The sequence below is a fragment of the Gekko japonicus genome, unplaced genomic scaffold, assembly GCF_001447785.1.
Source record: "Gekko japonicus isolate JY-2015 unplaced genomic scaffold, Gekko_japonicus_V1.1 scaffold354, whole genome shotgun sequence".
NCBI lineage: Eukaryota > Metazoa > Chordata > Lepidosauria > Squamata > Gekkonidae > Gekko > Gekko japonicus.
This window is the reverse complement of record NW_015161415.1, coordinates 447,963-465,978: the sequence shown is the minus strand read 5'-3', so window position 1 is coordinate 465,978 and position 18,016 is coordinate 447,963. Positions and strand designations below refer to the sequence as shown.

Below are 18,016 nucleotides of genomic sequence, written 5' to 3'. Positions count from 1 at the left end.
CCCCCCCCCCCCCCCCGCCAGCCAGCCAGCCGGCTGGCCGGGGAAGGCAAGGCCGGGCGGGGCTCTCTGGTGGCCCACCAGCCACCTGGGCGGGGCGCAGTTTGGCGCCCCTGAGGGCCAGCACGCCCTAGGCGAGCGCATAGCTCACCTAGCGGGCGAGCCGGCCCTGATCAATGTACAGAATCTGAAAAAATATTCTCTGCCATAGATCTGGCAAATAAAAAACAACTCAAATCTTAAGACAAATATATCAAAATATTATTATATTATTATACAATTGCCTAAGATTTGAATTGTTTTTTTTTATTGCTCAGAGGACGGCGGAAGACAGGAAGGCCTGGCGTGATCTGCTCCATGGGGTCGCGAAGAGTCAGACTCAACTGTGCGACTGAACAACAACAAATTGTTCTCTGGCATATTTCCCCTGTGCTGCTCTTTGTTTTTTTGATTCATAGATCTGACAAAGACTGACACCAACAGACATCAGAGACTCCAAAACCACTCTAAATCAGGGGTGTCAAACATGTGGCCTGGGGCCACATTAGGCCCCCGGAGGACGTCTATCAAGCCCTCAGTGGAACTGGCTGTCTTCTGCTTCTTCTTCCAGTTCTGCTGCTGCTGCGTCATCATAGGTTTGTGTTTGTGTCCTTTATAAAGTTTATATCTCCGCTACCTGGCATTACATTTTATGACACACATGGCCCAGCCCAATAAGGTCTCATTTATGTCAGATCCAGCCCTCATAACAAATGAGTTCGACACCCCTGCTCTAAATAGGTGGGCATGACAGAATCATTGTCAAAGACAGCAGTCGGATTCAACAGATCTATGGGGAACAAAACCACATCTGTTGGTAGCCATATATCATCCACCAGTGCAACTAAAGCTGTCTCCCTCTGTCTCGTTATGAGGTCACCAAAAAACAGAGAACCACAGCCCCAGATAAACAATAAGAGAACATGCAAAGCTGTGTACAGACGCTAAAGTAAACAATTTAATTACTCATGAATTGTATCCAAATATGACAATAACAATGCAAGGTACAAAGTACTAACGAAGTCCAAAACAAAGGTCCAAAACAATAGATTGAGGGGTCTGACCCCTGACCCCTCAATCTATTGTTCTGGACCTTTGTTTTGGACTTCGTTAGTACTTTGTACCTTGCATTGTTATTGTCATATTTGGATACAATTCATGAGTAATTGTTTACTTTAACATCTATACACAGCTTTGCGTGTTTTCTTTCTTATCGTTACAAGGTCAGAAATCAGACTGGGAAAGGCCAAGGGGGGATACAGTATCCTCTTCCCCAGCTAAAACATTGCTGATAATGGCACCCAGCAGTCTTTTCATAGAAAAAGAGGTGCAGGAGCTCATTAGCATAACTCATTAGCATATGCCACACACCCTGACATCACTGGAAGTGTGTCAGAAGGCCACACCCCCTGACATCACCGGAAGTGTGTCAGAAGGCAACACCCACCACTCAGGCTCCACCCCAAAAATCTCCAAGGTATTCCCAACAGAGCTGGCGAGCCTATCTGATGGCACACATGGGGGAAAACAAGCAAACTACCCATGTCATGTAAAGAGGGGGGATACCAGGATACCAGGTCAACATATTTTTATTCTCCTTGGCATTGATGGCTGAGGTGCTTTTAGTGTTCCTTTTCTGTTTGACTGGCAGCCTTCCTCCCTGTTATAGTTGACTGTGGATTTTATATAATGTGCACATTAGATAGACAGAGAGAGAGAAAGACAGAGGAAGAGACAAGGGGCTGTTCTTTGCAGTAAAAGCCAGAAGTCTCCTTTAAATAAAATCTAGCTCTGAGCCTCTGGCCTAAGACAACTGCAGATCTGCTTTCCCAATATCAATGTCAGTAGCAACAAATCAATCATTTGGCACCCAGATATGTAGAAGCTATGAAATAGCTGACTGATATTGCCTCTTTATTTCTAGCACCACGGTCAAAGGATCTGTGTAACAGTTTAAGTAGGATCAACTTTTGTTCAGCATTTCTAGGCTAGATGTTACAACGGAAAGATTAGAAGAGCACAGCAGATCTGATAGTTCTGAATAGATTACTAGGCAGGCCGCAGGAGAATTTAAAATCTGGAATACCCAGGTTCAAATCCCCACTCAGGCCATAGAAGCTTGCTGGGTGACCTTGGGCCTGTTACACTCTCTCAGCCTAACCTATCTCACAGGATTTTTCTGAGAATCAAATGGGGGGAAGGAGAATGATGTAAGCCACTTTGGGCCCCCATTGGGGAGAAAAGTAGGGTATAAATGAATTACATAAATTAACAATAAATATAACAAAAATAAGCTACTGAGGTCCCTACTAGGGAAAAGAGAACAGGTGTTTATAATCAATATATACTAATTATATTCATACAAATATAAAAGAAGTAGCTTCCTTCATTCCTTTCCTTGTTGTGCTACTGCATAAATTAGTTTGCTCTGGAGGCATCTTTCCTGAACTAAGACAAAAATCTATGAGCTAGAGACTAAAAAATTGTTAGCTAGTTTACACTTAGAGGGAACACTGGACAAAACCCAGGGGTCATCAGAAGGTCCACCAGCAGGGCAAGAACTCCAGGAGCCCTCCCATTCTTGCCCCCCAAGCACCAAGAAGACACAGCATCACTGCCCCAGACATAAGAACATAAGAGAAGCCATGTTCGATTAGGCCAGTGGCCGATCCAGTCCAACACTCTGTGTAACACATCAGCCAAAAATACCATGTGCCCTCAGGAGGTCCACCAGCGGGGCCTGAACCCCAAATGCCCTCCCACTCTTGCCCCCCAAGCACCAAGAATGCAGAGCATCACTGCGCAGCCCAAACGAGGCAGGGATGGGGACAGGGGCCTGGGCCACTCTGGGCGGACCGAACAAGGCAGGGACGGGGACCTCGATCTTTCTCAGAGCGCGCAGCTCCAGGAAGATCGAGGACAGGGCAGGGAGGCCTTGCCTGGGCCACGTGGAGCGGAAGGAGGCAGCCAGGGGCGTGGAGAAAGCCTACTCACCGTCCTGCTTCTTCCTCCTCCTGCAATCAAATGAGGGCTGGAAGGAGAGGGCGACTGGAAGCAGGGGGCGGGGCTTCGTCCCTGAACACCGCTCCGAGGCGCTCCGGCCCCATCCGAGGCCTGATGGCACCACCTCTACCAAGAATCAACGTTAAAGATTCTACTAAAGTAGTGCAAACTCGATGAGGCTGAGTGTCTCTTTATATCTTGGTCACTACCTCTTGGCATCCCAGGCAAACAGTCCAGAATGGGTTCTACACTGTGAAGTAAATAGCAATTATCTATGACAATGGAGGCCAACAGCCTGAAAGTCTTGACTTCCCCCCCTTTTCTTATCCATGGTCACTGTATTCGATACCTGAGAATCAGAATGTGCTTCAAAGTGGGCAGATCCTCCTACAGCCTGGTCAAAGGTGTACATCAGACGGAGATCTTCTTCATGCAGTTCGTGCCCTTCCACAACAATGGTGCCTGATTTATTTAAATTAGTCAATTAGTACATACATTGTTAACTCTGAATTTTTGTTTCTACTGGAATGGTAGCAAGATTTGAGGTTTTTATATACTATCAGTTCTATAAAATTATTCTCAGCAATGCTTCCAAAGTAAAACCCTTTAATATACTCATATTCGTTGATTCCCCTGTGTGTTGATACTTGCCATTGCTGACTTTCATTTTGCTTTCAACAGAGTTCTGTATATTCTGAAATTTAGCATACCTACTATTGCATTCAAGTGTTTAATGAAGATAAGAACATAAGAACATAAGAGAACCCAATGTTGGATCAGGCCAATGGCCCATCTAGTCCAACACTCTGTCACACAGTGGCCAAAAATACCAGGTGCCATCAGGAGGTCCAGCAGTACAGCATGAAACCTATGACTTATAATGGTGAATTTCCACTCACCGCCTCCTTTTAAATTAAATGCAGGTGAATGCTCTATATATGGAGACTGCTGGTGGAACTAGAGAGCCTGCAGATCAGACTGATATCCCCCAACTTAGATAACTTATAAGGAATGGATTGTAGACCAAATATAGAATCTAAAAATAGACCATTAAAGCAGAGAAGCAACCAGAGTCTTACAATTTTGACCAATAGGTTTTAAGAAACAACAGCCACATGGAACAAGACTCCACAAAGTTTCTACAACATACTCTGAATATAGAAAGGATTTGGTTAGATCACAGGTTGGGATTGTTTCATCTCATACAGCTCTTTGTACCACAATCCTGTCCACATGCTTACGGTCTTTGGGGAGGGCAATGCTAAGTCTAATAATGGGGGAGGGAGTGTTGAAAGGAAAAGCAAAAGTCATTACAAACCAGGCTGTAACACTCACTCAGCTTGAGCCCCCATTCATCAGGAGTTCTCCCTGTCCCATCAGTCCCTTCCCATCCCCACTGAACTTACCAAGCAGTGGCCAGGAAGATTTGTTTATGCCGCAGAAATGGAGGCAACCAGGAACATTGTTCAGGGGATCAATCAGGGCACCAAATTTCCCACATCTCCTTATGGCCTTAGATGCTGTTTTCCTTAATTTCAATGGACTCAAAGATTTAAAAAGATGCCCACTGCATGCCAAACCTGCTACCAGGCTAGGTAAGAGAAGGAGCCTTTAGATCCCACCACACTGCACAGGATGTTGGGAATGGGGCAAGGCATCAGATTAGAATAAGGCCGATTAAAAAAATAAATTAAATTGGAGGTTGTTCTGAACAGAAGTGGGGAGAAACCTAAACTATAGTGCTTTCATAACTCGCATCTCCAGCTTGTTCAGTTTTTGCCTGAAATATTTAGACCAAATTTTTTCCCGAGATCTAAAAATTTATGGCATTGAAAGAACAACCAAGTTAAAGCACAAACGGTTTAAACATTTTCTGTTTCTGGCACTAAAGCTTCTTTCAGAGAAGTATAGAGTCTCTGAATAGGCACTTCTGAAAAACCAGGGAACCTTCAGAGAATTGATTTAACCCTTCCCCTCTTTGTAATTATTCTACAATACATTTACAGAACCTATAAACACTTGACAGTATTGTAACTAGAGAAATAGCTTTTAAATTCTCAGCTATTTGTTACTAGGCTATAAAATATAGCCAAGCAGCAAAACCCAATTGCCTGGCACAATCCAGTGTGAAGTTATTGTGTATCAGTTTTCCAAGGTCATCACTACCACATTCCTCTGACAGAAGACACATCCTATATAGATACTAACCTGTCTTCTGGAATTCTTCCAGTTGCTCACTCGTCAGCTCCTTGATAGCAGTCATAACAGATTTAAAGGCACCTTTCAGGCGCTTCCCAAGTACCATGTGATCAGGTTCTGCTCTGAGTCTAATGCCATACTTATCCTTATCAGTTGATAAAGTCACTTGACGGACATTAAGCTCCTAAACATTGAGGGGGGGAGGGAATTAACAAAGATCTACCAAAATAGTGAGCAACAAATGATCTGTTTTATATTTAAACACTGAATTGCAAAATACTTGATTGAATATATTACAACCAAAAAAGCCCATGTCAATTACACTGGTTTGAGTGTGTAACACAGATTTCCTGCACATACAAAATCATGCAGTCCTGTATCACTGGACAGATCCCCCTTCTATTTCATTCAGCTCTTGGCACATCATCCACACCCTGCTATTAAATCAGTTATCGTCTGTACCACTTAAGCAATGGCCAAACAGTCACCTTAAGACAACACCCACCCACCTAAAGAGCTACTACCTGCATTAATGGCTGACATTCCTTGATAACTAAACATTGCTAACCTCTACCCACATCCAGACCACATGATAAACAGTGGTTTGTTAAACCACACTGTGCAAGCAGCTGTGGTTAGTCTACAGGATGATAATTAACACAAACTAGTTCATAAACCAACCAACAAACCGTATTTTGATGTGCATTTGATGTGCATTCAGACATCACGTCTACGCAGGGTCTGACCAAATAATGGTTGATTTTGATATCTCTATTTATACCAGACTTTTGTCCCCTACTTGGCTTATAATTATCCCCCCTCCTCCATTTTATCCTCACAACAATCACCCTGTGAAGTAGGTGAGGATGAGAAGGAGTCACCCAAAATCACTGAGCAAACCCCCAGGGCAGAGTGGGGATTCAAACCTGGATGCCTCAGATCCTAGTCCAACACTCTTAACTACTGCAACATCCTGATAGTTTCAGTAGGGTAGCCATGTTTATATGCATTAGAAGAGCTAAATTCAAGTCCAGTAGCACCTAAAAGACCAACAAAATTTCCAAGGTATAAGCTTTCTAAAGTTAAAGCTCCCTTCATCAGACACACCATGCTAGCTCTCAATGCAGCTTTTAATTCTATCTAATGAAATGTTTTCTTCTCCAGAATACATATGCAGAAGCTGGCCGAATAAACTAGGCTACCTTTCTATTTTGTGCCCAAAAATGTGCTCTAGCATACTTCTTCAGTGCTCCCTAGCTCTTGCAACCTGAGAAACCTATTGTCTGTGAGAACAAATATGTATGCGATATTATAAAGAGATCAATGTCTTTTATGAGGCACAGACTTATAAGAATTCAATTACATAAAACCACACATGGGGTCAGTTTATCTGTCAGGGCATACACTGTAATTTCTAGAATGGCATAAAGGTCTGAATCGGCTCTGCTTCCTATACAGAGGAACTGTTTGCAATCAGCCCCTTGCAACAATGCTTAGTCAAAAGCAATTTACCTGTACAGATAAATCAAAACAGTTTACATGTTTTCTTCCCAACTGTTTGCTTTCTAAAAAGGATAGCACGAATACTATTTGCTTTCTTTCATTTACACCTTAATGAATCGCAATGTTTCCACAATAGGCTTTAGGATGAAGAAACAGGTCAATAGGCAAGTTATATGGTTTTTACAAAGGAGGTTCAGCTTGTGTTTTTCACTAGCTGCATTCCAGAGGTAGCAATACACTCTTCACACATACAACCTTTCCATAAGCAGCTCTGCAAAACTCCCAAAACTATTTTTTAAAACTCCCCTAACATCAGAGAAACCCAGGGGGGAGGGGGAAATGAGACCCTTGCAGGTTCCCAACTTGTAAACTTCTAATCGTTTTAATGAAAACAGAACAGGATAAGCTTGCATATCAGCAGAACTTCAGTTCAGGCCATTTTTTTAAAAAAACAGATTGTAAAATAAGCTAAGAGTCGGACTCAACTGTGCAACTGAACAACAAGAATAAGCTTGTTAGTGACAGATCAGCTGACATGTGAGGGTTTTTAAAAACTGCTCTACAGTAGAGACTGTCTTTTTTAAATGGCCTCATTACTTACCATAAATAGTTCTATGGTATATAGGGCGCCCCATTAAATAGTAATGCCTTCTCCAAGATGGAAGAAAAGGGTATTTGTCAACTGAAGACCTAAAAGGGTGTTTGTTTTTTTCTTTTCTGCTCAGCACTGCATTCTGCCGTTGAGCAGAAGTGGTGTGGCAGACTCGTATTCATCAACATTTTCTCTTTCAGAGATTTTCTAGGTGGGTTTTGCTTCACACTTTTCATGACTATATTCATAGTAGCAACTTGTCTCTAAATGTGATTGGCCCTCATTACTTACCATAAATAGTTCTATGGTATATAGGGCACCCCATTAAACAGTAATGCCTTCTCCAAGATGGTAGAAAAAGGCATTTGTCAACTGAAGACCTAAAAGGGTGTTTGTTTGTTTTCTTTTCTGTTCAGCACTGCACTCTGCCGTTGAGCAGACGTGGTGTGGCAGACTCGTATTCATCAACATTTTATCTTTCAGAGATTCTCTAGGTGGGTTGTGCTTCGCACTTTTCATGACTATATTCATCGTAGCCACTTGTCTCTAAATGTGATTGCCTGCTGACTCTAGAGCAACTTTTTGAACTCACTGAAAAATCAGTCATTCTGAACCTGCTGAATACATCCTTTCATCACCTTGACCTACTCTAAGCACTTTGCGGCTAAGCAGTGGAGGAAGACCTCCGTGTCCATGGCTGTCATTATCCTGTGTAGCTTGCATCATTAGGCTCTCATACTGCCCAACTTGCCAAACTTACAACATGGCAACAACTAGAGTGTGAATAAAAAGAGGTTTTGGTAAGAACATAAGAGCACAACAAGAGCCATGTTGGATCAGACCAAAGGACCATCTGGTCCATTATTATTTTCACACAGTGGCCAACCAGCTATCTCTAGGAAGCCCACAGACAAGAAAACTGCAACAGCATCATCCTGCCTGTGCTCCCCAGCGACTGCTTTTAAGGAGGTTAGTAGCCACTGACAGCCCAGCCATCCATTAATTTGTCCACTCCCTTTTTAAAGTCTTCCAAGTTGGTTGCTATGACCACATTCTGTGGCAACAAGTTCCACAACTTAACTATTATTATCATTATCATTATCATTATCATTATTATTAATTAAATAATTACATTTCTAAACCGCCCATAGTTGAAGCTTTCTGGGTAGTTTACAACAAACTATACACTGTGTGACGAAATACTTCTTTTTCTCTGTCCTGAAACTCCCACCTTTATAATTTGTCCACTCCCTTTTTAAAGTCTTCCAAGTTGGTTGCTATGACCACATTCTGTGGCAACAAGTTCCACAACTTAACTATTATTATTATTAATTAATTACATTTCTAAACCGCCCATAGCCGAAGCTTTCTGGGTGGTTTACAACAAACTATACGCTGTGTGACGAAATACTTCTTTTTGTCTGTGCCGCTGGACTCTAAATTTGTTCTCCCACCCTTTAGCTTCCTTGGATGATTCTGGGTTCTGGTATTATGGGAGAGGGAGAAAGGTTTCTCCCTGTCCATCCTCTCGATGCCATGCATAACTTCATAAACCTCTATCATGTCTTCCCTTAATTGCCTTCTTTCTATGCTAAAGAACCCTGATCATTTTGGTTGCTCTTTTCTTTACCCCTTCAAGCTCTACAATATCCTTTTTTCAGTGCAATGACCAGAACTGTACACAATATTCCAAGTGTGATCTCACCACAGATTTGTATAAAGGCCGTATGATAGCAGTAGTTTTATTCTCTATTCCTATTCTAATTACGGCCAGTGTAGAATTTGCATTTTTCACAGCAGCCACATACTGGGTTGACATTCTCGTTGAGCTAGCCACTGCCATTCCCTTTCTTGCTCTGCTGCTGCTAACTAAGATCCCATCAGTGTATATGTGAAACTGTGATCATTTGCCCCAATATGTGTCACTTTATACTTCCTCACATTGAATCTCATTTGCCATTTTAATGCCCGTTCCCCCAGTTTGAAGAGATTCTTTTGGAGCTATTTGTAATCGGTTTTTGTCTTAACCATCGTAAAGAACTTGGTGTCACCTGCAAATCTGGCCACCTCACTATTCAGCCCTAACTCCAGATCATTTATGAACAAACTGAAAAGTGCCAGACCCTACTGTTCACATCCGTCCATTACAGGAACTGACCATTTATTCGTACTCTCTGCTTCCTGTTTTTTAGTCAATTTCCAATCCATAAGAGGACCTGGAATCAGATACGGTATGAGCAACGCCTTCTGCTTTTCCATCTTACCTCCAGTATATACTTTTCCAAGGACCTGATAACTTCCAGTACCTGAGGATCATGATGGATCACCACTACCTCTTTCAGTGGATACTGAAATTAAAATTCAGCATTAGTCTGGAAAAAGGAAACCAAGAGCTACAGTAAAATATAACCTTGGCCATTTAAAATCTTCTCTCAGTTCATCTTCTGGTTCATATTGATTCACTCATGACATTCTCTGACACAGCCAATATGTGCTTATGGTATATTGATATAAAAGAAATTAAAGACTACCTTACCTTTACTGGAATGGTTTTTCTATCTCTGATTACCCGCCCAAGTTCAATAACAGACTGCATTCGGGAAACAGCACTTTCTATATTTTTGTCAATTAGATCCTCCCTAGATTCATAAGGGAAAAAAAATATTTCAACTCTGTTTGCATTAACTGAAGCAAATTCTTTAAAGTTACAACCTTTCTTTAAAACTTCGCTGAAAAAACAACTTTTGCATGAACACTCTTGCAAAAGAATGCATTTCTGACCATGTAAAAAATTAATTTGAAGTCAAATGCAGATTAACTGGTTGTGCATGTATATATGGTATGACAGCAGGCAATGCACAACTGAGTTCTAATCTCACCTTGTTCAGCTAATGGAGTAGAAATGACTACCAAACAAAAGCAAAAACCACTGTCATCCAAAATATTAACATTTCAACTGGATGGCAATCCTGACAGTAGGCTCAAATTCCTACTCTGCACAGGTGCTTTCTGGGAGACCACAGACTAAATACACACTCTTAGCCTAACTGCACAGGGTTGTTGTGAGAACAAAATGGGGGACAATGAGAATAATGTAAACATCCCGGGTGTCCATTAAGGAGAAAGGCAGGGTATAAATAAGTGACATCAATAAAAATGCACCTTATATATATAATTCTCCTAAAGTGTTGGCCATTTCCAGCTCTCCCATTGGCTGTACTGTGTGCTCCATCAGCCACTGGCCCATCAACCGCCACTCAAGAGTAATCGTGTGTCATTGGGTCCACTCCTCTTCCCCACCCACTGCTACCTCAGCCATTGTCCGCTATCAGAATAATTGCCAAAATAGCTGTCTCTCCTGATGATGACACTTCTCCTGCTTGGTTCCTGTGGGACTAACTTTTCCCTCAGTGGCTGTTGCTAGGCAACCAAGCTTGGGTCTGTCAGTAAAAAGGCAAAGCCAGGAGGCCCTTTCCAAGCCTTTGTAGGGAATTCATTGGGGCCAGGCCTGAGTAGGGATGCCAGTTCCAAGTTGGGAAATTCCTGGAGATTTGAGGGGTGGAGCCTGGAGAGGGTGAGGTTTGAGAAAAGGTGGGACCTCAGACAGGTACAGTGTCATAGACTCCACCCTCCAAACCAGCCATTTCCTCCTGGAGAACCAATGTTGCCAATCTCCAGGTGAGGGCTGGAGATTACTCAGAATTACAACTGCTCTCCAGGAGGGAAGGGGGAGGAGATGAAAAGCTGAAGTCAGAGGGGCAGATAATGGTAGGTTGGTGGTTGGCTGGGAAGAAGATAGGGTTGCCAGCTCTAGGTTGGGAAATTCCTGGAGATTTGAGGGGTGGAGCCTGGAGAGGGTGGGGTATGAGGAGTAGTGGGACCTCAGAGAGGAACAATGCCATAGGCTCCACCCTCCAAACCAGCCATTTCCTCCTGAGAAACCACTGCTGCCAATCTCCAGGTGAGGGCTGGAGATCACTCAATATTACAGCTGCTCTTCAGATGGCAGAGATCAGTTCCCCTGGAGAAAATGTTGGACTCTGTGTCATTATACGCTACTGAGATCACCACAGCAAATTGACGCTGAGTGCCCAAAGCTAGGGCACCCCTCCAGAGTATCTTTCTAGAGCTCGTTGTATTTATTTCCACAACAGGCTTTATTCCTGGTTATATATAAATTACTAAAGCAGGGACAGCAGATGTGCTATGATTAATACATCTTCCCCGCCTCTCACTATTAACTTTTAACCAACAAATAAATATGAACATTTGTTTAAGGAATTTGCACATCAAATGTGCACCATTTGGTCAAAACAGAAATTCCATATAAGTGACGAAAGATGCCCAGAGCATAAGAAACTGGACACAGTTTCATTGTGACAATGGGAGCAAAATCATCTGCTACATAACAGTCCAAAACAATCTGAAGAGAAAGCAAAGGAAAGAGTTATCACGATATCCCTGTCAACAGACTAAAAAGCGGTAAATGTAAATGATGGGGGGGGGTTGATGATTCATTACAGGCTAGATATTAAGCTTAAATAAATATACCTAACAACAACAAAGCAAGTTACGTTTACAACAACAAAAACAGAGTGATTTACTTTTAAAATAAATTACATTCCTCTAAAGCATCATTAATTAGAGGGAACAAGATTGCACCTGGGACCTAGCAAATTAAGTTACATTCCTATAAATAAATTAAGTTCTTTCTAACATGCCTCAGACAATACCAGTCCAAGGGTACTGCAGTGCCAGTGTGCATCCTGCACTGGAGACAGGTACATTTCTATGCTGAAAAATATCCACAGACACGTCATCTATCTTCCTCTAAAGAAGCTGCATGCATTATTAGAAGAAAATTCTTCCAGCTTTCTTGATTAGCAATGATTCTGAAGTAGAAAGCACTCAAAAAGATGAACCAAAAAGTTCTGCATTGACAATTCCACAGGTCACAATGAGAAATATTCAAAGTAAAGCAGATCTTTTATGCCAGCCATGTTTATGGAAAAGATGTTGGTATTCTGGTATTTTTACCTAGACCAACCGAAACTACAGCATTGTCAGAACAACAACAAAACACTGTCCAAATAAACTCCCCTCTTAATAATCAGAATAAGGACAGATTTACCCTTCAAACAAATTAACAGACCCTTTGAACAGCTGATGCTATCCTATTTTCCCACAACTACTCCTTTGTAAAATGGTTATCTTGTACACTCATTTCTGAAGAGCTTTGCCTGGATTAGGTCACTTCTGGCATAGTAATACACTGACCATTCCTTTCCATCTACCATTCAGCATCAGGTATGGGTTATTAGAGAAGCCGCGAAGAAGGGAGGGGACTCGACCGAACAAAATAGAACCAAGAACCTCAAAGGTAAGTTAGAAAGCAAATAAGGGGCCAATAGTTAAAACTTAAATACAGAATAATTCTAAGAAAAAATACATGTTTTTATTGCAGAGACTTTTAAAAACATACAAGGGCCCAAATCAAGCTTCATAACATGATAAAAGTGACATAAGCACAATAGGAACTACTTATGACCAAACATGTTTCAGCCAAATAGGGCCTTCCTCTGAGGTCAAACATATACTCTCCTGTTACAATCAAAAAGCAGTTAACAAGTTGATAAAGGACCAAAAAAGGAATGTTCAGTATGGAATCGAATGACAAGAAAAATATTATTCGTGAAGTCTCCTTGAAACTAGCCCTGTGTCAATTACAGATGCATACAAGCTGAGTAATGTTGCATGTGTATGCCTATTGGGCTGAAATGCATTCCTCTTGAGCATATGTCACTTTCACCATGTTATGAGGCTTGATTTGGGCCCTTGTATGTTTTTATTAGAGAAGTATACAGCCATGCAAAATGCATGGGTAGAGTTGCAGATTTTGAACTTCATGCAAGAATTTCTTTCTTTGTGTAAAACAGAATGAAAAGGGGACACTACAGATTTATCAGAAGCAGAAAACTATGGGCAAGAACAGCCACAGATACCTGTAAAGTTCTAGATGGGTAGCCGTGTTAGTCTGTCTGTAGCAGTAGAAAAGAGCAAGAGTCCAGGAGCACCTTAAAGACTAAAACAAATGTGGCAGGCTTTGAGCTTTTGTGAGTCACTGCTCACTGAAGCAGTATATGAAGAAGAAATAAATAAATGAGCAGTGACTCACGAAAGCGCATACCCTGCCACAAATTTTGTTGGTCTTTTAAGGTGCCACTGTACTTTTGCTCTTTTCTACTGTAAAGTTCTACTTCCCTGTAATTCAGAAAAACTGCTCTCCTTTGGGCTTAACTTACTTTAAACAAATACCAATTGGTGGTGGTCACACACACTGCATAATCCACTTTCAATCCACTTTCAGTGCACTTTCCAACTGGATTTTACTGCGTGAACTGGCAAGATTAAGCTGGAAAGTGCACTGAAAGTGGGTTGAAAGTGGATTATGCAGTGTGTGACCGCAGCCTTACATTTGCAAAGAAAGATGGATGCTAAAAATGAAAACTAAAAAAAACAGTCCTATTCATAACCATGACATGTCCTCACTAAGTCCTCTGTCACCCCAGGAGCCCCTTGAAGGATGGGATAAAAATGATCTGAATAAATAACAATCTCTGGCAGCCTTACTGATGCACATAGTCTAAACTAGTTCTTCTGAGCATATTAACTCACCAGATGGTGACCAGGACTACCACCATTCATCCATGAAGAATTCATTAAGAACTACAAAATGTTACAAAGTGCACAAGAGCTTTGATTGATCACACCTCAAGGAATGGCCATCCATTACTGATCAACGGAGTCTCTTACCTAGCTTGAGGAAGCATGAGGTAGTGAATACTATCTGTGTTCTTCTCCTGAACAGAGGCTGGATCAATCAGAGTCTTCAAATTTTGGTACATCAGTTCAGTAATAAATGGAGTATAAGGTGCCTAAAATGACAATTCTGTATTATCTTATGATTCATATTGCATGTCCTGTTTTTCAATTTATTATAAATTCTAATAATAGAATTGTCAAATGCTTTTATATGTCCTAATACTCAATTACATTGCCAAGAATTCAAGATTTTCTTACAAAAGTGCAATATTAATATTTGACATTAAAAACTATAATTGAGTTCTAGATGCAGACCAGGTAATGCATAACAGGAAGAACTGCCTCTTGGGAACTGCATAATTACTGAGGGAATTAAAGTAGTCAGATCACAAAGTTTACCACTATTTGTATTTTAAGCAAGAAAAGTTTTTCTTCGTTATTTTTTCATCTAACAGATAGGCACTGAAGCACAGCAAAGAGCAAATTTCAAGAACAAGGAAGCCCAGGGACAATTTAAGTCTCTAAATGACATCACTGTGCAGACTATATGAGTGAAATGATATGAATATGGGTGATGCCTAGAATCTTAGGATACATATTATGATTGGCTATTGGGCTTGGAATTTACACACCATTGGCTGATTTTTTTTTAATGAAGCCTCCCTATTACATTAGGAAGCACCTAGGTAGAAATTACCAGGCTTGCCAGTGTCCCACTACCACTCCTGCGGCAACAGAGGGAGAAAGATAATGTTACAAAAATCACTACTGAGCAATGGCATAACATCACTTTCAGGGAAACTCTAGCAATTGTGGGGAACTCTATGGTTTTAGGAGCTGCGGTGGCTCAAGTGGTTAAGACGCTGAACTGCAGGCTGTGAAAGGTCTGTAGTTCAGTGGTTCGAGACCCGGGTGCCACATGATGGAGTGAACTCCCATCTCTAGTTCCAGCTCCTGCCAACCTAGCAGTTCGAAAGCAAGAAACTGCAAGTAGATAAATAGGTACCACTTCGGTGGGAAGGTAACAGCATTCCGTGCGCTTTGGTGTTTAGTCATGCACGGAAACGTCTTCGGACAGCGCTGGCTCTTCGGCTTTGAAACAGAGATGAGCACCGCAACCCTAGAGTCGGATTCGACTGGCTTTCGAGCAAGGGAACCTTTACCTTTACCTATGGTTTTACCACAGAGTTTCCAGCAATTCCTATTAAAAGACATAATTGCACTTCCAGGTTTTCCCTTTAATGGAGCCCCATTCCTCTCTTCCCAGGCTCCTGCTGGTTGCTTGTTGCTGGCAACCCTAGAAATCACTTTTACTATATTCTGGGTAATGGCAAATAGAACTGGGAAAGCAAAAGGATCCGTCAGCACAGTGAACAGTTTTGAAACCTTTTCTGCTGTCAATGTACTTTAGTCCTCTTCTCTTCCTCTCAATAAATGAGGTAGAAGCTCAAGGATATCACTGCTATTCTTACTATAGGCAAGTCAGTCACTGAGGGTTAAGGTACTGGAACTGCATTTATCAACACTAGTCTCTGAGGTCCAAATTGTGGTATTGAATACTGTCCTGTCCACAAAGCTAAATGTTGCAAGTCTATAGCCTGGGCTGACTGTAAATCTGTGCTTTCTTCTTCTAATAATAACATTTTGTGCCAAGGTAACATACATTCTGATAGAAGAAAAGCTCATTTTTAAGAACTGTATACATTCTGCAAATTAAGCAGCCATGCATATTGTACCATATGCATAAGTTATTCTTTTTATTAGTCTACATTATTTTTGCTGGTTTTGCTTATATGGCAGAGAAAGGAGCTAAGGAAGTGAACACCTACCACTATCCATTTAATTCTATCATTTCTGATATATTAATCAGGCATTGCACACAAACTGCCAAGTAGATTTTCACACTCATAAGGGCCAGAAACATTTTTTAAAATGAAAGCTATGATTGTTGGGACACCAAATTATGTCCTCATTCCCACAGACTTCAAAGAGTCACAGAACACACACAACCCTGGCTATATGTTCTCTGTTTTCCAATGAAGCATCATTAACTTTAAAGGACAAAAACACTTCTGTAATTAAGCGAGTAAGAGAATAAAAAGGACTGTTATAAGTACAAAACAGTTCACCCTTACCATAAGTCTGCACATAGAGAACAGAACACTGAATAAGGTTTCTAAGGCCATGATGCAGTCATCAGTTCCATTTTCACCCTAAGAGATCATACAAAGAGATCATCACTAAGCTTCATTTTTAGCCCAAGTTTTGATTTTTATATGCTTACATAAGAACAAGATGCACTGTGTTTCAAAAGTTGTACGAATTGCTTGTATTCCAAAACAAATTATTAGACTTTCCTAATCCCAACTTTCATGTATATAAATTGCAAGAAGGAACATCCTACCTTTAATCTCCTGCGATTCATTCTGACATACCAGTTGGTAAGGATGTCCACAAACTTAACTAGTCGAGGAACCACTGTATACAGCCTGTAGGCTGAAGGTAAAAAAATAACACTGAAATACCCCTTAACCTTTTGACCACTGTTTTCCTTATTTAAAGTCTTGCAAATTTAAAGCAAATAATTTAAATATTCAGACAATACAACCCAATTTTTTAAATACTAGTATTCTTTCTTTGTAAGTCCAAGATGGCACTGATTCACTTGTAATGCTAACCGATGATTAAGGCCAATTGGGAGCGGGGATATTTGCTACAATAAGGGAGCAGGAGGGGTGGATGGCATGATCCTAGGGCTGGGTAGAAACTTGGAAAAACATGGTTACCAGGGAGCCAGCATTATTATCTTCACCAGATCAATTTAAGAGAGCTAAAAATATCTCCAAATAAATAAGGGGCAAAGCATATATACAAAAGATCGCTTTGCTTTACAGGATTATTTATTCTTTTATTTAGATATTGTATACCCCACTCTCTTCATCAATGTACACCCCTCAAAGACACAACATTTTCCCCTCCTCCATCATTTTCACTGGTATTTAACATTTTTAAGTGGTGGCTTTGTGATTTTTGTTTTGTTTTGTACTCGTAATCTTATTTTAGTTCTATTTCCTTATTAACCACCTTGAGAGTTCTAGTGGATCATAAGGGGGTAAAGCTAACAAAAATAAAAGACACAACCACAGGCTTCTCAGGCTGTATTACCTACACTGATGGACTCATGGTCTGATTAGGTATAAGGCAGCTTCGTGTCTGTTCATGTGAAATACTCATCAGACCTTTAGCTCATTTTATTACACCAAATGGACATACATTTGCTTCCTGAACTTGAGGAATATGCACATACCTGCCATTTCTGCTCTGAAGAACTGAATGAGTGACTGCGTGAAGGAGAGAATCCACTTATCCATGATGTTGTTGTTTTCTTTAACTGTGTTCTCATTGTAAAGGAACTCCTTTCCTTCTTCCTGTAAATATGGACAGAGATATTAATGGGCATTACAGTTTTATAGGAAAACAAAGATTCCTCTACTGAAGTCTATTGACCTTCAGCCAGGGAATATTAATATCTGCAGCACATCCACTCAATTAGAAACATTAAGAAGATATATCTGCTATTATGCAGCAACTTAACTGAAAACAGACACTTGCAGTTCATGGGAGCCAGCAGCAAACATATTCCTGAGAAGTGTTCTTACATATGCAGAAACAAGAAATCTGCAGGGGGGGGTTGTTGTTGCTTTTTTGGGGGGGGGAGGGAAAAGCCACCAAAAGTGAATGCCCTTCTGAAAGAGGTTAGCTTTAGGACTTTCTTTCTCCTCTACTAAAAAATAGCAGTATTCAGTAATAGTACCAGTAGTTCAAATTGCCTGGCAAGCAAAGCAACATTACATAGCAATA

At 41.0% G+C, this 18,016-nt stretch overlaps 1 protein-coding gene across 1 annotated transcript in view; it reads right to left on the bottom strand.

The window, feature by feature from the left end:
• The window catches only part of IARS (isoleucyl-tRNA synthetase), a 125,576-nt gene that overhangs the window by 28,363 nt on the left and 79,197 nt on the right, over positions 1-18,016 (bottom strand). Inside the window, 8 exon segments of the mRNA XM_015427543.1 lie at positions 3,389-3,501; positions 5,248-5,422; positions 9,598-9,681; positions 9,870-9,972; positions 14,147-14,268; positions 16,291-16,368; positions 16,560-16,651; positions 17,463-17,583. Coding sequence (XP_015283029.1) covers positions 3,389-3,501; positions 5,248-5,422; positions 9,598-9,681; positions 9,870-9,972; positions 14,147-14,268; positions 16,291-16,368; positions 16,560-16,651; positions 17,463-17,583 — 888 coding nt within the window.